General features: G+C 50.3%; 1 protein-coding gene across 6 annotated transcripts in view; it reads right to left on the minus strand.

The window, feature by feature from the left end:
• Positions 1 to 705: 705 nt before the first annotated feature.
• SAMD4A (sterile alpha motif domain containing 4A) overlaps positions 706 to 20952 on the minus strand; it is a 222120-nt gene continuing 201873 nt past the window's right edge. For all 6 annotated transcript variants that reach the window (XM_084797071.1, XM_084797073.1, XM_084797072.1 and 3 more), the window contains 4 exons: positions 19162 to 19369; positions 17945 to 18071; positions 10539 to 10622; positions 706 to 5047 (listed from right to left, as the gene is read on the minus strand). In XM_084797071.1, the coding sequence (XP_084653197.1) occupies positions 5019 to 5047; positions 10539 to 10622; positions 17945 to 18071; positions 19162 to 19369 (448 nt within the window). In that variant the 3' untranslated portion in view covers positions 706 to 5018. The remainder of the gene's footprint in view (positions 5048 to 10538; positions 10623 to 17944; positions 18072 to 19161; positions 19370 to 20952) is intronic.

Genomic DNA, 20952 nt, shown 5'->3' on the forward strand with positions numbered 1-20952 from the left:
TGCTGTTTTTGTTTTGCCAGACAGAATTTCTCTGTGTAGCCTTGGCTGTCCTAGAGTCACTTTGTAGACCAGGCTGTCCTCGAACTCACAACTATCAGCCTGCCTCCCAAGTGCTGGGATTAAAGGTGTGCGCCACCACGCCCAGCTCCCAGTTCCTTTTTAATAAGTGGAATTACATCTCTTTAGGAGAACGCTAAAGCCAGACCTCAATCTCAAATCTGCCTCTCCAGCCATACACTTAACCAACACAGTACTTAGAACTTATCGTAATTTACATGTCATTATAGCGAAATTAGAAGTGTTTGAGTGGGGTTCAAACCATGTGTAGGTAAAGTCCCAAGATTCCACGGAGGCAGTTCCTTTATGCTATGAAAAAGGCACAAAATGTGTCAACGGCAGTCAGGAGTGGGAGAAAGCTATAGAGTAGTTTGCATTTACCTTGGGCAAAGCACTCATTGGATGTTCTGGGCACAGATCAAACTGCGTACATTTCCAGCCCTCCCCCCAGCCTGTTTCAGGAAGGAGCATGTGGCTGAAGATGACCGTCACGTGGTGTGGTCAGCTGAGGGGAGTCAGCCAGTGAGCTTCTGCTGGTTCTTCACTGAGGGCTGATTTCTAAGACTTGAGTCTTGTGTTTTGTTTCTTTAAAAAAAAAAAATCATGTTTACAGAAAAGGGGGTAAAAAGACACACGCGCACACTCCAGTGTTACAAAACCTTGTATTAATCATTTCCCATCACTCTCAATATAACCATATGAAATATAGCCGTGATTCTTAGTTCTGTGGGAGGAAATGAATAATAAATACATTGTAGCAATTTTAGACCACAAGGGTGTTGTCACTGGTAACAACATTTGAAAACTGTACACTTGCAAAGAACAGCATGTTCAAACATTAGTGTATCTGCATCAGTAGAGCTTTTACATGTAACAAACATGCTCTTTCCATGTATGACAAATTTAAAAAATATGCATTGCTTGGCAACATGAACTAGGCAAAAATATTTCTTTGTTCACTAACTTTATACAAGAAAACAGGACAAAAGGCATGCATGTACAATACAGATGCCTGCACACGGCATGTAACGAAAGACTGCTCTTTGAAAGTCAGCTTACGTTAGGCATGAATACGCGAGGGCTGTATATTAATAAGGGAGGGCGTCTTCTGCTTGCCTTTACTAACATTCCTGCTTTCTTCTTGCTCCTCCCAGAGGGATACACATTCACCTTTAAGTCAAGATAAAGGGATTAAAAAAAAAAGTCACTTTGCAAATATCTCTGATGAGTTTGTAAAAAAAAAAAAAGAAAGAAAGAAAGCAAAGCAAAGCAAACAGAAAAACCCAGCACTGCTGTTATCACGGCTCTGTGTGCAACATATCTTTCTGCAGGTTCTGTCTGTAGTAGGCACACCTGGGCGCCCCAGGGTGCTCCTCCCCTCTCAGGCTGTAGAGGAAGGATGCCCAACAGAACCCGCTTTCCTCCCCTCCTTAGCTCAGCCTTCATCCCAGGTTCTGGGGTACACAGACCTACGAACTTTGCACCATCACTAGCTACAGAAGAGTGGAAGACCTGGAGAAGACACCCACTCTGTAAAAGGCAGCCAGCGACACCTCAAAAGAAACTGTGGTTTTCCTCAGTGTCGCCTCAGAAGAACGGGAGGTGAGGCCCCAGCTGCAGCTCTGAGTCCTGGGTGCCAAAAAGAGGCCTTCAGTTCAGCCCAGGATGACAGCTTGGTGCAAACAGCAGCCCTTGGCAGGCAGGACCCAGCAGCATCTACTTTACTTGCTGGATTTGTGTTTTTAAAAAAGTCAAACTCAAAAGCATGTGTGTGGGGGGGAGTGGGGGGCAGTCAGGGGTGGGACATAAACAACAAAAATCAAACCACCAGCAGCAGCAACAGCAGCAGCAACCTTCCGTGTCTTGTACACAGTTCATATGTTTCTTCCTACTGTTTTCTGGTAAGAAAACGCTATGAATAAAAAGCACCAATAAAACATCACCCATGGCATTGTAGACCAGCACTGCACCTCAGACAGTCCAGAGACATGCTGCTTAAATCAGAGTGAGGGGGGAAATCCTATGCAGTGAAATAGATTTTACTCTCAAAAGTTTCAAACCTTTACTTACTATTTAATATAAAACAGCTGCATGGGGGTGGTCAATGGGTAAATAAAAAAAAGGCACTGCAGCTTATTCCTAAAGGTCTGACCTCACAGCCTCAGGCATGCAACTGTTTGATTCTTTTTATAAATAAAATTTCTCTGGTTTAGGATTTTAGATTGAGCTGTATACCTGCAGTCAACACAGGACTCAAAACAAGGTGGGGAGAGGTTTTTTAAAAATCATCAGAACAGAACTTAAAAACAAAAAAGTTAAAGCGCTACCATAGCAATCCACAACTAAGTAGATAAATCTATACAGTCAATGAAAAATAAGCTTTTCCTTTTTAAAAAAACAATTATGTTGTTACTAATAACAGACTTTATCATGGTTACCAGCCATAGCGAGTTAATAAGTAACATATCGAAAATAATATCTCTAATTATAAGATAACCATTGTTTCTATATTCAATGAAGGAATAAATAGAAATTCAGATTTGCAAATATACTCTATGGTCTTTTTCCTCTTAAAAGATTCACGCTCATGTGACTGTGTTCACAATCTGGTTTCTGAGTGTTCCACATCCTTACGGATACGTGGCTTGTGTTGCGTAGCAGTCTCGAACACCTTCTCCTTCCAACACGAGGAATCCTGTCACTCCTCTCTGTTAACCTCCTCAGCATCCTCCAAACACATCCTCAGACCTCCTGGCCTTACCTTTGGCCTTCGACATTTTAACCTATTCTGCCTTACATGCGACCCCTCCATCCCCACTCCCTCCCCAACACTGAGCTTGTCTGGAAAAGGGACATCAGGGATGAATGTTAATGGCACTTGGTTAAAAAAAAAATCATATATATAAACTAAGCATGCTGCCTCTTTCTGTACATGGATTTGCAGCTTCAAGGCCTGGTCACCCAGGGAGTAGCCTGAATCTTTTGTTACTGTTTGTTATAATATGCTGCATGGAGTAGCCCAGCCACACCTTCTGTGCTCACTAGAAGCTCCAACTGCTTACGGCACCCTTGGCCTGTAAAAGGACTTGGAAAGTCTCTGTGGCAGCATCCAAGGCTGGGCTAGGTGCGTGTTTGTAATCTTGACAGGCAAACAAAGGTGTGTGGATTTTTCTTAAGGCCTTTAAAGTCTGTACGTGCTTCGTTAACTTGAAAAAAAAAATAACCATAGGCAAGGAACAGTCACCTGCGTGGTCTGATCTTAGCCGTCACTTTTGTTGTTGCTACTGTTGTCTTTAAGAGGCATCAGTCTCGCTCAGCTAATAGGCAGGCCTGATAGTACCTCCCGGATCATGCCTCTGGCTGAGCACTCACACGGTTACACTTACAACTAATTTTTGAGTGCAGCACACAATTCCTTTTGGATTGCCTCTAACATACTCCATTGCATCAAATTCTGAAATATTCTTTGTCGTCCTTAAGGACGGGATATATTACCCTGTGATGTCACAGTTACTCTCACCCTGTGTCGTGTGCATAGGAGCGTACTTTCTCCTCCCTGTGTGTGGTTGGATAAGCCATCCCTCCACATAGCCAATCTCTGATCACATGCACAGATAGAACCACCATTTCTCTCATGAAGCTAACCTTTCCTGCTCCCGCTTTCACCTGCCTGCCTTGGGTGCTGGCGCTGGACCACCAGGACCCCGCTTCTCCGCAATGCTCAGGGATGCTACTGCCGGGGCATTCTTCAGCAGGGGCTGGGGATACAGTTCCCACGCCTAGGCTCCTGCGAAGTCTCCACTGCAGAGGCACTGAGCGTCAGGAGGCCTCACGCAAAGGAAAAACATCTACATGCGTCTTTCCTTCTTTAGAGGGACTTTTACCCACGCGTGTGTCTGTGGAGTGAGACCGGGGTGGTAGGATGGAGCTTGTGGGGAGGGAAGAAAGACAGGCCTTGGGTGGGATGCAAATCCAGTCCAGAAAGAGGTTGCAAAGTTTGTTGTTTCTGGGCGACCTATGAGCAAATCCATAACTGACCACACGGCACCACCATCCTTTTGTGTCCTTGCCTAGTTCCGGTTTCATCTCAGTCACATCCCTTGTCCTTCAAGTCCATCCACACACTCTGCCCACCTCATGGTGGAAGATGGCAGCTTGAGGCCTACTTGACTGCATCCGTCTTCCCGAGAAGCAGAGCTTGGCAGCCATTGTAAAAGACAACCCTGCTACTATTATAAAAATAGATGAGACAAAAAATGAATCCGTAACAATAATAAGTCTCTTACAAAAACCATAGTATGAAGAGAAGTTCCTACCCAAACCCTACACGTTATGTACCCTTTAAAATTCTTATGTAAACAATACACAAATCAAAGTTTATCTGAAAGTTTGCTGGAGTGGATTTCTTCCTCTTGCCCTTATTGTCATACAGCCCTCTCTTGTGGTTGTTTTCAAGCAGGGCCTCAGGGAAATCCGGTCAGGGGAGACGCAAACAGGCCAGCCACCATCTTGCACTGGTTGTTTCTCACCTCCATCTTCTGCAGCCTGCCTGTGAAGCCAGGCTTTCGAGAAGGCTCCCCAGGGCAGGGCTTCTGCCTCCCCCGTCCTGTGTGTCTCTTGCATATCTCTCCCAGCAACACTCTTCCCTGCTCCGTTCCCATCCAGGAAGCCACTAGCACCCCTCCACCCCCTCCCAGCCCCACGTTTCCCCGAGAGTCCCCTCCCCACCCTGCATACCGTCCCATCCCATGACAGAAACAAATGACAACATAACCAACCCCAGGTCTACTGATATGTTTACAAGGATGACCTACGCTCTCACAAAATCAAAATGGGCGAGGGACCAGGGGAAAAAAGGCTGCAAAGTGTCTTGGAAGATTCTACGCAACCCTGAAGATGGTTGACACTGGGCCCGCAGCAGTCGATTTCACGGCCAGCGCGGTCACTCTCATCTTTGCTTTCTAGATTGTGGAGGTCCGGTCAACCCCATCTGTGAAGGGAAACCACAAAGGAGTAGATGGTTAGACGAAAGGTTGGCTCTCTACCAGCAGTGCCAGTGCCTTGAGCATCCTGGTCGCTGAGATGAAGGGCTCATTCATCCACTCACTTGCTCTCTTGCCTGCCCACCTGCCCACTTACTCATTTACCCACCCACCTACCCACTCACCCATCTGTCCACCCAACCACTCGCTCACTCACTCACTGACATTATCATCCATCTAACATATGGAGAATAGATGATGGTGATGATGATGATGATGATGATAACAGGAGCCCTATCGAGCCTGGGAGCCAAGATGCAACTGTCCTTAGTACCTCCCAAGTACTCACATTTTAGAATTTACATTACAGACACATAAATCAACAGTGATGCCCAGAGTGATGTTGGCTCTAACCAGTGTGTTCCAAGAAAAAAGGAACAGGGAGGGAGGAATGTATATGTCAGCCTTGGAGGTCAAGGATGGTTTCCACAGAGGCACAAAATGACTTGTCCGTGGTGCTGCTAGGAGTGTGCTAAGCAAGGCCGGCTCAGGAGAGACCATGGGAAGAGGGTAGGGGGCAAGAGAGGAGGAATGATGGGTTATCCAAGGGAGGGGCTGGCACAGGAAAGTAGAAAGATGGAGAAAGGCTCTAATAGAAACGCAAGTGAAGCTGTGGTGCTCACACCTATTTCTTCAGCATTATTTCCCTCTTACTGCAGGTCTTTGACGAAAGGCCAAAGGCCGCTTCCTCCCCACAGTGGGCAACCAGGCAGATAGATACAGTTGATCCAAATTCTCTACTGCAAGGATAGGAGTAAAGATAGGAAAAGCAAAGACGGATGCTGTGCATCTCCGGAGTTGAAAGCTTGGGATGGCTGCAAAGGGTGTGTCTGTGGGAGGGACATATGCTTCAGAGGCTAGAGGCTATGAGTGAGCCAGGGCTGCTGATGGCTGCCTCGCTCTCCTCTGTTGCCTGCTTTTACAAGGTCCCCAGCAGCAGACCCAAGTGTCAAAGGACCTTGGATGGGCACTGCGGGAACTAAACACAGCAGCACAATGCTATGCCACGCGAGATCGGCTCCTCTGACAAGCGTCAGATGGTATGAAGAAGGGCAAGGTGGGTGCAGAGAGGCAGTGAAGAGGCACCCATGCTGGTGCGCGTTGGAGTTGATGGGGCTTCGTAGGCAGAGAGAGGCGCGGTGCGGCCATCAGAGAGTAGAAAAGGTAGAGTAGAGAGCAAGGGTGACTTTGCCAAGCTCTGGGGTCAGCCAGTGTGGCCACTCTGGTTCCCACCGTGGCCAGCCAGTGTGGCTATTCTGGTTCCCACCATGGCCAGCCAGTGTGGCTATTCTGGTTCCCACCATGGCCAGTCAGTGGGGCCACTCTGGTTTCCACCATGGCCAGCCAGTGCGGCCACTCTGGTTCCCACCATGGCCAGCCAGTGCGGCCACTCTCTGGTTCCCACCGTGGCCAGCCAGTGTGGCCACTCTCTGGTTCCCACCATGGCCAGTCAGTGCGGCCACTCTGGTTCCCACCGTGGCCAGCCAGTGCGGCCACTCTCTGGTTCCCACCATGGCCAGTCAGTGCGGCCACTCTGGTTCCCACCGTGGCCAGCCAGTGTGGCCACTCTGGTTCCCACCATGGCCAGCCAGTGCGGCCACTCTGGTTCCCACCATGGCCAGCTAAGCCTGGTGGAGGGGGTCATCTCTAGTTACTATCCAAGACTCAGGAGCAAGATAGAAGTGTGTGAGCATTCCAGGGAAAGTTGGGGATCTAAGTGACATGGAAAGGTGGTGAGCCCACTGCAGGAATTTCCTGGCCTCCTTGCTGGTGGTGTCATATTGGCAATTATGCCAGCTGGAACATGGAGAAAAAGAAAAACATTTTTTAAAAATTGAACTTTTTATTGAGATAATTATAGGTCCACATGCATTTGTGAGAATGGGGGCTGGAGAGATGGCTCAACAGTTAAGAGCACTGGCTGCTCTTCCAAAGGTCCTGAGTTCAACTCCCAGCAACCACATGGTGGCTCACAACCATCTCTAATGAGATCTGGTGCCCTCTTCTGATGTGCAGGCACACATGCAGGCAGAACATTCTATATGTAACAAATAAATAAATCTTAAAAAAAGAAAAAAAGAATGGTCTAGCAAGATCATATGGGTACTCTGTCAGGTCTGATACTAGTGACAATTTGCAAAGGTGTAACAAGACATTGCAGTGAAGACACTGACTTTGACATAACCCACGGATTGCCTTTAGGTTTCTAAAATTTTATCTGTTCTCCCACTCCTCTCCCTCTCTCCCTACTTCTCCTCAACCTCTCTTCGGACATGAAAGAACAGGCAAGCATATGTGTGTAAGTTAAGGCAACTTAGGGAGAGATTTTTAACAATGGAAACAGTAGCCCTTGCCAGTTTGGGGAGTTGGGCCATCAATTAGCCTACAGTTGTGACCTTCTAATCAATAACTGACTTCCTGTGGTATCAACCTGAGCCTATACACGGGGCTCAACACTCTTGGGGCAACAGGAGTGTGTGTAGAGGTCCCTCTGTTGTGGAGATGTCTGCAGACATCTCTAGGAGTAGGCCACACTCTTGCTTGGCTCTCTGGCCCACACGTTAGTGCTCAATTTTCATAGTTGTAAAAGGGAGGAGCCGGGGAGTGTGAAAACCTCAACTAGCTCAACTCCACGGCACATTAACATGGAATCTCAGCCGCAGGAAGATGCCTTCCAAGGGAAGCCAGACTTACTATTTTCAGTTGTGAGAGCTGTTCACTGACAACTTCAGGGGGTGCCACACCCAAGCACGTGGCATAGGTTTTACAGTTACCACTGGTAAGACTTAGGGCAGGGGTGAGTTGAGAAGGGGAGTTGGAAGAGGAGGGGTGTGGACTTCAGAACCCCTGAGAAAGGGCTCTGCACAGGCCTGGGCACTCTGACAGTGGGGCCTCCTCCTGCGGCTCCAGAGGCCGTCTTCTGTAAGAGGCTTGGAGGCTTGTCTTTTCTGAACACCTCGGGTCACACACGATAGACAAAACAGAGAGAGCCTGACAAAAGATTCACAACCGTCCAGCGCGGCGTCCTTTTGGGTTTTGGTGCAGGGCCACAGGGAAAGACGCGATGGGAAAGGAAGGCTAAGGGAAAAGGGCTTAGACAACCACCAGGAGCGAAGCAGTTACCAAGGAAACAGAGAAGAGCAGAGACATCAGAAGCGCCTAGAAGTTGGCACTGTGGGCCACAGCGGATGGCCGTCTCGGGTACGGATGACTTGGTGCCCTCTCCACCCCCTCACCCCCGGCATGCCTGAGTCACAGCACATGAGATTTTCTCTTTTCCTTCCTTCCTTTTAATAGTTTTTTAAATTTGTGTATGTATGTGCACATGGATACAGGTGCATGTGTGTGTCTGTGTGTGTGGAGGCCAGCATCAGGTGGCTTTCCTTAGCTATTTATTTGCTCACTTAATTGGGCTATCCTGGCTGTCCTGATAACTCCTGCCTGTCTCCACGTCCCTCATGCAGGGATCACAGGTGCGCGTTACCTCCCGTGGCTTTTTATGTGGGTTCTGAGAATTTGAACTTAGGTTCTTACTTGCATGTGACCGTTTCCCCGGCCCTGGAGGAACTGCTACTACGCTTCCCTCTTGCCACTTGTTTTCCTATAAAATGACTTAATTTGTTAGCATAATATTCCAGCACGGTTATGTCCCCTGGCACCAGGAAACAGCTGGTCCATAGCGACACTGGCATAGTTGGAGGCCACAGCGCTCCTGTCCTGGGCCAGGCCACACTCAACTTGTTCTGCATCCTCTGCCTCTGATACTGCTTAGGCAGCAGCTCCCCACAGCATGGGATTATTTCAACAAACAAACAACAAACAGCCCCCAAACCAAAAACCAAAAACCAAAAACCAAAAAAAAAAAAAAAAAAAAAAGCCACAGCAATAAAAAGGTTTAGGAGGTTAATAAGATAAAAGCGGTAAAACCCCATGAGTTCCAAGAGGTATTCTGTGAAAATAGAAGAACCAGCTTAAAAAAAAAAAGCCTGTTCAATGATCCCCCTTCCACCCCACCCCCGAATAAAGCATATCTGACATTTTTGCTACCAATGGCGATCACGGCAGTACTTAACCGGTTGATAAGAGCTTCCAAAATGTCAGTTACCTGAGGTTCCTCAGGCCCTGAGGGGGAAGGTCAGTCCTCCTTTCTGACTGACAGAGGCCAGGGAAGACACCAGGACCCCCAGGCAGCCTGCTGGCCGAGGGGCTGTCGACTTCCTACCAGGGCTGCCATGTTTGTGGGCTAAACCACAGTCTGTGAGTTCTTATGTGGGTGGTCTCCCACTATTTAGCAAGGGGCTGCTGACCAGAGAGACGGAGCAAACAGGGCTCCCTGCATCTTTTCTGTTTGGTCTTGAAGCCCTATAGAGTCATGTGAACCCCAGGGCCCTTGAGCTCGCTCATGACAGTTAAATTAGCGGGCAGCTCCAGTCCTCCACTCTGTTCCATGCAGACCCCTGGTTTCCTGCTTGGTTTTCAGATAAGGCTGTATTTCCCACCACCCTTAGTGTATAGAGATGAAACATCTAAAAACCGGAAGTGGAGGGTCTCGGGGACAAAGCTTTCAGGAGCAGTAGCTGATACCAGCCTTTCTATCCACTTCTGTCAGAGGATGCTCAGCTTGGGCCCTAGGTGTGGCAATGGCCCAGATATCAGGTGGCCCGTCTCCCAGGAGGAAGAGGGCTGTTGGAAAGGCTTCTGGCAGCTGCATGGCATTCTGCCCTATCAGGAGGAAGGGGAGGACAGGAAGGGTGGCTGGGAGGGCAGACATATCAACTCTTCCCCTCCTGCCCACTCAGGCTGCAAAGAAGCCCCTGAGCTTGGGCCCAGGAGGGCACTGAAGCTCCCAGGGCAGGCATAACAGGGACTGTGGGCCAGACCGATGAGCGTCAGGGGGCATCTGATTTAGGGAGCATGATTCTGGCTCTAGCTTGGGCATGTGGGTGTATCCAACCCGTGCCTGTCACATGGCAAAGAGCAACTCGGATAGTGTGGGGCCTCTGGCGTCACGCAAGCCATTTGCAACAGGGAGATAGAAAAACAAGCAGGGATCTTTGTTTCAAAAATTCTATTTTTAGAGCGTGTTGGGATATGTTTGGCCCAGACTGGTGGCTCCGGTGCCGAGAGGGAACATATCCAATGCTCCGGGGGATGCTCCCATTGGATGCCATGTCCTGTGTATGTCTGATGCCCCCAGCTCCAGCATTTGGCTGGGACTATGGCTGTGGGGTTCCGCTGTGTACTGAGGAGGTGGAGCTTCCAGGCTTCAGGGGAATGGTGTTGGTCTCTTTGGCCTCTGATTCCCTGACTCACCTCCCAGAAGAACAGAGCACAGAGATTTTGCAGGGAAGGCTGCTTCGCTTCTAGCCCTGTCAGACCTCCTTGCTTCCTTCCCACTCCCCAAAGCTGCCCCGGGTGTGTGTGGGAGGACGCACTGACCTCCCAGGGCGTGCTCCGTCATACTGAGGCACAGGGACTCCAGCCGGTTGTTGATGTCGGGTTCAGTCACGGGAAGCTGGAATTCTGCAGGAAGAAAAGGGTACACCGGTGACTGGGACTCCCATGACAAGGACAAAGTCTCCGCGATGCCACCTGGTTCTGGGATAAGTGTCTGGTATGCCCTCCCCTAGGAGAACTCAAGGGGGCCTTCAGGGCCAGCGTGGACAGCAGCCACCTCTGAGGTGTGTTAGAGGCAGATCATCCTATTGTAGACATAGGCAGCTGGAAGCAAATGGATGGTTAAAATATCCAGTCACAGTCCCAGGAGCTCACGCCTGCTTGGACCCCAGAACCCCAGTAACGGTCTGCCGGGCCTCCTTAGAACCCTGCCCTCGTCACATTCTCTCTTCCTCTGTTCCATCCCAAGCCCTCTTCTACCCCAGGGCTGTTCTCTCTGCTGGGGGTGTCAGCTTACAAGTGCTCCCCTGGCTCCTTCTTGCCATGCTTGCACAGCTCAGGGCCTGCTGTCTTTCTCTTCTTTCTTTTCTCCTCCTTTTTCTTTATTTTTATTTTATGTGCATTGGTTTTTTTTATTATTATTTTTCCTGCACGTATGTCTGTGTGAGGGTGTTCAATTCCCTGGAACTGAGGTTACAGACAGTTGTGAGCTGCCATACAGGGAGCTGGGAATTGAACCCTGCTCCTCTGGAAGAGCGGCCAGTGCTCTTAACCGCTGAGCCATCTCTCCAGCCCCCAAAGATTTATGTGTTTTTGTTTTGTTTATGTACGTGCAGTGGCCACAGAGCCCAGGAGAGGGAGTCAGATCCCTGCAGCTGGAGTTAGGTAAAGAGCCTGACGAGGCTACCAGAAACTGAGCCCGGGCCCTCTGTGGAGCAGTTAGTGCCCTTAACAGCTGAGCCATCACTGCAGCCTCTACTGACTTCTTGAAAGCGTCTTCCCTCTTACACCTTTTCCTCTTTTCTTTCTTTGTATCATTAATAACAGATGTTTCATACATCTGCCTCTCTTAGTTTAGGACTGTTGCCCCTGGGGTGGGGCTTAGCAACAGTCATCAGTCTGGGACCCAGCCTGTGAAATTCTGCTCCATGGTGAAAGACAGGTACCACCCAGCCAGCCAGCCCAGCGCCTTCTCCTTCTGAGTGCCTCTTCTAGCAGAAGGCAGCTCGGTGTGGGGATGGGGCTCTTTCTGGCTGTGACCCTTAGAGTCAGCACCATTTCCTCCTTTCTCCTGTGGAATCTTGGGACGCCTTTAAGAAGCATCCTGCAGGCAGCGACAGTGCTTTGTCTGTATCTGGCTCTCCTATAACACCCAGCGCTCTCTGTTCTACCAGCAGCAGCCCAAGCCTCTGACGTCCTGTCCCACGGACAGGAGCAGAACAGAAGTCCTGCTGCATATGCTGGCTGGTGTGGGGTGTGCCCCAGGTGTCTTGGAAATCCTTCCCATGTGACCTAGGGATTTATTTCCACCTGGCATGTGGGGAAAAGGATGTTCTAGGCCAGCGTTTGGGCCATCTGCCTGCTCTTTCACTCTTTCGCCAAGGGCGCATGGCCAAGGGAACAAGCGCTGGTGGGTTTGGTGAGAGAGCAAGTTGAAATCGTGGCTAAACCCAAACCACTTGTTTTTATCTAATTGGCTATCCATTGGCATCTCCTTTCTCAGGTAGACAAGACGGCTCAGTTGATTAAAGGATGCACAAGCCTGGCATTCTGAGTTGGAGCCCCGAAAAGGATTCTCTCAGTTCCACACTCGTGCTACGCCGTGTGCACCCACATACAATACAAACATACACACACACACACACACACACACACACACACACACACACACACACAAATACATGTAAAGCTCTTCGTTTGTAGTTTGTGTTCCCTTCCATCAGGTCATTCAGAGGCAGGTGTCATTCCCACCCTTTCAAATTCTCAGAGGAGGCATGCAAAACTGGTCAATATGAAAAGCACCAAGTAGTAGATAGTGACTTTTCTGTGGTAAGTCGCAGCATCCATGAGGTTTGGGAGACGCCCCCCCCACCCCTCTGGGCCAACTCCTGAGTGGACGGAGGCCTGTGAGGCTTCTAGGGAGGATGGGAGCCAGAGGGGATGGGAGGGGCTTCTCCTGAGCCCCCCCACGGGCTGCTGCTAAGGGCAGGGTTGGGGCAATTAGACCTTCCAAGGGGGAAGAGTATTTCTGTATTTCCATCCATTCATGTGAAAATCATATGCACGCAAAAATTAGCTGCCTTTGGGGGTGTGAAACCTATAAAATAGAAACAGAATTTTATATATAGCTAGTTAGCAAATACGGAAGAGGAAAAAAAAAAAAACAAACTTCAGCAATTATAGCCACCCATATGCTCACTGGAAGGGTGCGTTTACTCTCTGGCGCTCCCCTTTAAACAAACACTGTGGAGAGATTTGGATAAATAAAGAGCTCGACATTTGGAGAGAAGAGTCTCAGCTGCAGGATTTCTTGCCAACGCGCAGCAAAATGCCGTTTTCCAAGCCCGGGATTGCGGGTTCCCAGAAAGGAGGCTGAGAAACACAGGGCTCCAGGATCTCCAAGCCGGCGCTCTGGTTGCTCTTTTAGGTGTGAAAGTTAGTTTGCTCGCATTTTTTTGTTTCTACTCTTCACTCTGATACTCTGGGGAGCTGTGATCCATCCCAGCCACTCTCAGAGCAGTGCTGAAAAATTCCAAGGCTTGGCGAAGCCCATATGTTCACGCCTCAGAGAACCTTAACAGTGTGATTTTTTAAGTTGTGTTTGATAAAAAAAAAAACCAAAAAACAAAAAACAACAGAGCAATGGCATCTTGCCACACACATCAGATAGAGAGGCTGGTCAGGTGGACGGGCACTTCCGTTTCAGGCTGGCACCCTTCGGTCATTTGCTGCTTGGTGGGTAGGGTCCTCCTTAAATTTAGCCCCGAAGAACAGTCAGGTAGTGGTGCTGGCTGGTGGGGGCAGGTCTCAGGGGGCATCGTAGGGCTGCAAGTGCTCAGTAAGGCAAACGGAAGAAAGGGGCTGAACTTCTTGATGCTATCTCCAGGAGATAACATCCTGCGCTGCCACAACACAAAAAGGCCAGATCTGAAACGTTTACATGTGGACAAGAGGCCACCAGTATTTTGGCTTCAGGTGCATTTCGGATGGTTAGGTTAGGGTAAAGTTAATGTGAATATTCTGGAATTTGAAGACGCTGACATTTGAAACAAATGTGCTACTAAACGCCCTGGGTAAGGGACAGTAACCCTGTGCCGGGGACTCTCTGCCTTGCCATCAGGGTATTCTAGGGTGTGGTGAGGATTCTGATGGTTAGGGATGAAGGTGGACTCAAAACTGGAAAAAAAAAAGATTTATTATTTTAAAATTTTATATAATGTGTGTATGTCTGTGGGAGTGTGTGTGCCACATGCATACAGATGCCCACGGAGGCCAGACGCGGGCCAGATGCCTCAGTGCTGGAGTTACGGGAGGCTGTGAGCACCTGTGATGTGAGTGGTGGCAACCAATCCGAGTGTTTTGAGAGAAGAGAGCGGTGAGAACAACTCTTAAACAGTGAGCCATCTCTCTAGGCCCAACTTGTGGCGTAAATGGTGCCTTTTCGGAAGTCCCAGAGCATTGTAATCTCAGGCCCAGAGATTCTGGAAAGGAGCTGCTGCCTGCCTGTATCTTCTCAGGGACTTCTGTGGAGGCCACTTTGAAAGCTCAGCTGTCCGGTCCTGGGTAGAAATGGCCGCCGAGTGTCACATGTGATTTTATAGCATGGTCTGGGAGGTACAATTCCATTGGGACTGAAGACTATGTAACAGGGCTGGGCGTTCTAAGGAACCAGTGCCACCCACCTTGCCGCTGGCCACTAGGCCTGCTTGCTACACAGCTAAAAGGATGTTTTACTTGCTTGTGTGGGTAGCCAGGCTGGTGGAGGGGATAGCTCTCTCAGACTGCTGTAACTGAGGTGGATGAGGAAGAGAGGGAGAGAGCAGCAATGAGGAAAAGTTCTAGCCCGGGTAGCAGAGAGCCAGTGGGGCGGGATGGCCAGCGGCAGGGTGTAACAAACATCACCTTACGCTGCTGCGGGCAGTGGTGGGAGTCAGGCTGGGGAGTGTGTGCTGCGGCCATCCTCCGGGACCCACACATCTATGAAAAGTTACAGGATCAGATACGGTATAGGACCATTTGGCCCAGGTGGACTCTCAGAGGTAGGAAGTGGGGTTTGCGTCGCTGCATTCTTGGCTGGGACCAAGTTGACTCATCGACCAGTTCCCCTACCTACGGTCTCTAAACCCCAGCCAAGCTGTTTGCTTAGATTTATTAGGAAGGTAGGGACGATTATTTACTGCACGCTGTAAGTGCTCCTTATTCTGGCCTCTTTCTGCACAGTAATCTCTTTCATTCCCCTAGTGGAGTCAGGACACTAGTGACATCCGTCCTGTCCCCATTCTTTCTAAAGGCATCTCACTGAGGAGGAAACGAAGGGTGACAGCCTTGGCAGTTGTACTTCAAGATGCACAGCATTCTGAGGACAGGGGACTGCATTCATGAGCCAGCATGTTCAGGAGGTTTGATGCTCAAGGCAGGTGTCACACCATGAAATGATGCCGCTGAAAAAGTGCACACTCACGCATCTTGTGCACGGTGCTCTGGTTGCGCACTGGTCCAAGGGTGATTTGCACGTGGTTTTGTACAAGTGAAGCATGCCACTTCTGTAACACAGGCTTGTGAGGTCTACCCTGCCCATGGTTTTCTCGTGACGCCTGCTCTTGTTGGTCCTCTTAACAGGTAAGGAACCTTCATGGCCTCTGAGCATCAAGCCAGAGCTACCCTAAGATCTCCTCGGACTGATGGACAAGAGCGACTGAGCCTGCCTCAATAGGGAGGGAACTGCTTCCAAAAGGAAGGCTCACTCTCCCGGCAATTTCCAAGTTTCATTTCCAGATGGGAAAGAACCCCACCTCTGAGCAGCGTGGTGTTCTTGCTGGGTGCCACATGTGTGCTGAGCTCCAGTCTTCTTTGGTGTTTCAGACCTTGTCCTCACACCAGGAGGCTCTGCTGAGTGCTCCTCCTCATCCCAGTGGCCGGCCAGTGATTTGCTGGTCTTCCCTGACACCTGCCCAGGTGAAGACCACAAGTGGTTTCTGAGGGTTGGCACCTGTCCAGGTGGAGACCACAGGTGGTCTCCAAGGGGTGGCACCTGTCCAGGTGGAGACCACAGGTGGTTTCTGAGGGTTGGCACCTGTCCAGGTGGAGACCACAGGTGGTCTCCAAGGGGTGGCATCTGTCCAGGTGGAGACCACAGGTGGTTTCTGAGGGGTGGCACCTGTCCAGGTGGAGACCGCAGGTGGTCTTCAAGGGGCGGCACCTGTCCAGGTGGAGACCACAGGTGATTTCTGAGGGGTGGCACCTGTCCAGGTGGAGACCGCAGGTGGTCTCCAAGGGGTGGCATCTGTCCAGGTAGAGACCACAGGTGGTTCTGAGGATTGGCACCTGTCCAGGTGGAGACCACAGGTGGTCTCCAAGGGGTGGCACCTGTCCAGGTGGAGACCACAGGTGGTTTCTGAGGGTTGGCACCTGTCCAGGTGGAGACCGCAGGTGGTCTCTGAGGGGTGGCACCTGTCCAGGTGGAGACTGCAGGTGGTTTCTGAGGGTTGGCACCTGTCCAGGTGGAGACCACAGGTGGCCTCTGAGGGGTCGCACCTGTCCAGGGGGTCCTGACTCTGCAGTGCAGGAAGGAGGGAAGCACTTAGCAGAATGGAGCAAGATGGCTTCTCCATACTCTCCAGAGATGGTCTTCCATTGTAAGGGAGTTATTTTGAAGTTCAGAAAGTCAACACTTCTTTAGACTTTGTTGTAGATTTGGAAACATGAGTTTGAGTGGGTGCTTAAGCACAGTAAGGCAGCTGTGAGAAAAACATACCTGGCACCTAAGACAAGTATTTGGGGGCTCACCATCTCCAATTCACTTTGTGCTCACGTTTACCACTAGCTGGCTAACGATGAAATCCATGTTCTGCTTTGCCGATGTGGTCCTCATGGTCCAGTCTCAACACCTATCTGTAAGCCCCAAGAAGACTCATGGCTGACCAGGTTGGGTTCCTCTGCCTGGAAAAGGCCTATTTCCAGGTCCCACCTCTCAGGTTAACTCTGGTCTGGCCTGGAGGTGAAGGGGCATTTCTGTGAAGGAGGCTGATTGGCAAGGAGTGCTCTTGGGAGCCTAGCAAAAGCAAAGGTGTTGTGCACTTAGCAATGACGGCTTCCTTTCTCTGTCTTGGATTCTGGGTCTTGGCTGTGGCTTGCCTCACTCTTTATGTTCCAGAAAAGGCATCCAGAAGGTGTTGGGTGGAGATGGCCAGAGCCTGGAGGGGCCCTTTGGTTAGCTCAGCAGCTTAGCAGCAACCAGGAGATTGGAAGTAGCATTGGTGCTGTGCTTGGGCCATTATAAGGGATTTAAGGCCTTACAGTGTGTGTGTGTGTGTGTGTGTGTGTGTGTGTGTGTGTGTGTGTGCGCAACATTCAAGAAAATCTTTAAAAAAGAAAAAAAAAAAAAAAAGACCAATGTGTCCTAGAGTTCTAATACTCAAATCTAACTAAAGGTTTGCAGGAACACTGGAATCAAAGTCTTGTAAGCAACTGCTTCTGGGACATGAGGCTGAAAGCTACAAGGTGGGGTTGAGGCTACCCAAATGCAGGGTACATGCCTTGCTTGTGCCTGGTGGGACCATCCTGATAGTTGTAGCCATGGCTTAGGTGCTTCTGTGTAAACTCTGGAGTCTAGAGGTCACTGCCTGCACAGAGAGAGGGTCCAGGGATCTGCTTGCTGTGCGGAATTCAGGTAGCTTGTCCTAGGAGTTCAGGTAGCTTGTCCTAGGAGGCACAGTGACTGAGACTGTGCCTCCCCATACGGCCTTGAATCCGCTTTGTTGAGTTGCGCTTGAATCAAGAAACTATGGCTCTGTCTTCCAAGTGCAGTTCCACAGTGACACCAACATCCGAGCTTTTTCTCTCATTGTCATATTCTCTTTCTGCATGCATTCTCGGCCCCCCCATCCCCTCCCCCCCCCCCACATGAAACTCTTCTGGGGTATCTATCACTGGTTTAATCAATCTAGGAACCTAGATATCTGACAAGTATCAAAAATATCCCTGTCAGATTACAACCAGAGCTGGGACTGACTGCAGGCTCTGGCTTCCCGCCAGGCAGCCTCTGCTCACGCTGGCAAGGCATGGTTTAAAAAAGGAAAGACTTTCGGCAGCTCTAAGGAATGTGTGGTGACAGTTGAGGCTCAGCACTTTCCGGCTGGGTCACCAGGGCATCTATTCTGGCCTCCTGGCCTCTCTCCTGCGTCAGGAGAGAGAGAGAGGGAAGGGACCATGTGCTAGCCGGGCCTTACCTGACGGCTGGAACAGCAGCATGTTTTGTGGGGAAGTGTGCACGGGCAGCGAGCGGGTCTTCTGGACGGAGCTGTGGGTGCGGCTGGGCATGCTATTGCTGCCCCCGGGGTTGGCAAACCAGAGGTTCTAGGGAGGGACAGATGAGAGAGGGGCATTAGTCCAGACCCCCTGGGGAAGCGGGGAAGCAGAGCTCCAGCTGGAACTCAGCAGGCAGCGATCGCAGGGGACTTTTGGAAAGGGCCAGGGCACACATCGTGGATTTACAGGGAGATGGTTTAGACTCACTCGATGCTCGTTCCCTGGCCTTGCTTTAAACTTGCGTGTACCCTGGCCACTTTTCCTCTCTCACTGTCTTCAAAAGCCTCTTTATTCCATCTGTTGCTTTTTCTTTCTTTTTTTTTTCTGTTGCTTTTTTCTTAAAGGGCTGTGTGTGGCTTAGAAATGCTTGTGGCAAACAATGCAGTGAGTGTAGGGCCCTTGCTTGGGTTTCTTTTTGAGAGCCCCCACTCAATACTGAGGAGGAAAGAAGCCTCACATCAGCAACAGGCCTGTGTCGTGCAGCTCATGTGCAGCTCGTGTGCCCCATGGCGACTTCTAGAACTGACATAGGGGCTCCTTAGACATACCCTTCCCTTGGAGAAGGAATGCTGCCAACTTATTCCTGGCATAGCCGTTCTGTTTTAAAGCCAGTCTCTCATCAGACCTGCCTGCTATGTGTCCTCAGTCCCAAGGCCAACCGCTAATAGCCCCACAGGGCTGAGAGAACACTGGGGAAAGGCAAGGCTCACAGGACAGAGAGGTCAGTGTCAACCTCACAGCAAGGGGCAGCTTCTCAAACTTAACCCTGTGGCCTCTCTGTTACAGCTGAGGACTGTGACAAAGAAAAAAGAAAAAAGAAAAAGAAAAAGAACGAAAAAGAAAAAAGAGAGCTTATTAAATGCCCACCCAGACCTGAAAAGTAATGAGGTATGTTGGGGTGGGCCAAAGATCAAGAAGAAACAGCCCTTGCATGCCTGTCTACAGGGGTCCCTGAGAGTAGCGTGGAACCAGGCTTCCCAAGCCATGGCCACAGGGTTGTCAGTCTCCAGGGAAGCACAGATCCCGCTATCCCATCTCCTGGGAGCATCTCTTTCCATTTTGGAGATTATCTGGGTTGGAGGACAAGGCTCTGAGCTTGGTCAACCTTCTCGCTTCGCTCCCCCAGAGCAGAACAAACCTGTCTTCCTTGTTTCATGATGGTGGGGTTGGCGGCGGTGGCGGTGTGGCGCTGGTTGGAGCTGACAAATCCGCCGGTGCCCAGGAGACCAAGGCGGGCGGAAGGGACATTCCGAGAGGCGATCTGGTACTGTCGTGGGTTCCGTCTACCTATGCCGCCGCCCACAGAGCTGGCTGTCGGGAGGGAGTTGGACTGCCCAAAGCCACGACTGTGAGAGGAAAGAGAAGATGCAGAACTTCAGGCGTGTTCCACCCCTGCCCAGGCTGCCAGCCGGACCTCTTACGGGGCTGACAGCTAAAAGGTCCGGGTGAGGGTAAATGCCACTTATGGTCTATGACTGAAACTGTATAAAAGCAACAGCACACGCTGGATGTCGAGGCTCGCGCGCTAACCCACAGGACATTCTAGGAAGCCGGCTCGCTAACCTCCACAGCTTAGAAAAAGAACAGAAAGCTTGAGAACTGCGCCACTGCCACACAGCCAGCAGGGGGCAGCACGCAAATATGAACCCCCAAAGGGGGAACCCAAACCGTCTCCCGCCTTCTCTTCTTGTCTTGTCCAACCTGTGGCTCTGTGGGTGAGGGCAAAAGTAGGCACAAGTGAGTGTGTGTGTGTGTATGTATGTGTGTATGTATGTATGTATGTATGTACGTTGTGATAGGCCTTCAGAGGAGAGGCCAGTCTGGTGTGTGTGGCTGACTCCAGCGGAGGGGCACGAGATGGCTGACTGCATGTAGACAAGCGCCCCGGACCTAGGACAGTCCCATCTCCTCATTCCTCAGGCCCTTCCTGCGGGGCGGACGTCACCAAGGCTGAAAAGGCCTCTGCTCTTCGGCTCCATGTCTACTCCCAGTGGTCCGGATGAGCTCAGCGGAGAAGCCTCCAGCAGCCCCGGGTTCTGGGAGGCTTCAGGAACATTCTTTCCGAGGGAGTCAAGCAGCTTTAGTCAGTCATTCAAGGAGGGTGGAGAGGACTGCGTTACCGGCAACGGCCGCTAGATGGAGCAGAGCGACTTGGTCGCTAAGATGGGGGAGTTTTCCCCGAGCTTGTGAGAGAGACCCTGGAGATGTTAGCTTAGCTGACGGAGGTCGGGAGGGGGTAGGGAGGGGCGCTTCACAACAGTCACTCCTTGAGCCAGAAATGCTTGTGTATGAGTGTGTGTGTGTGTGTGTGTGTGTGTGTGTGTGTGTGTGTGTGTGTATGTGTCGATATCTGAGATAACAGCACAAAAGCTCCCAGAGTTCCTAAGTTTCTTAGGGACAGGAAAGAAATCCAGGCAGCCTATCTTCTTTCAGACTTTTGCGACCAAGAAAAGGGTTCTAGATTCCATGCAGAAGAGGAGGTTACTCTTGGGTTCTTGGTATCTTGGTTTATCTCATCTTCCCTTCCCTCATGGAGCCGCCAAAGCCTAAGGTTTGCAACTTGAAAATTAGGGTGCAGAGAGCTAAGAGTGATTCTGCCCATCAGAGACACTCCTGCCTCTCCTTTGGAGGGGAGACAGAGAGGCAACTTGAAAAAAGTAGCAGCAAGTGGGGTTCTCTGCTCTCGACTGTTAAGAACTGGTTCCCCTGGCTTCTGAAGTCAGAATTTGAGGCACCTGGCAGATGATGACGAATAGCTGGCTAAGACTCCCCCACTCCCATTTAGTGTGAATAGGTTTTTTTTCTCTCACTTCCCTTTTTGGTTGGATTTTTTAGAAAGCTATTTCATATGCAAAACAGTAGAGGATGAGTGTTGCTAAAATGGTTTGTTCTTCCAGGAAAGCAGCTTTTTTTTTTTTTTTTGAGACAT

The sequence above is a fragment of the Acomys minous genome (assembly GCF_964271855.1).
Source record: "Acomys minous genome assembly, chromosome: 9".
In the NCBI taxonomy this organism is placed as follows: Eukaryota; Metazoa; Chordata; class Mammalia; order Rodentia; family Muridae; genus Acomys; species Acomys minous.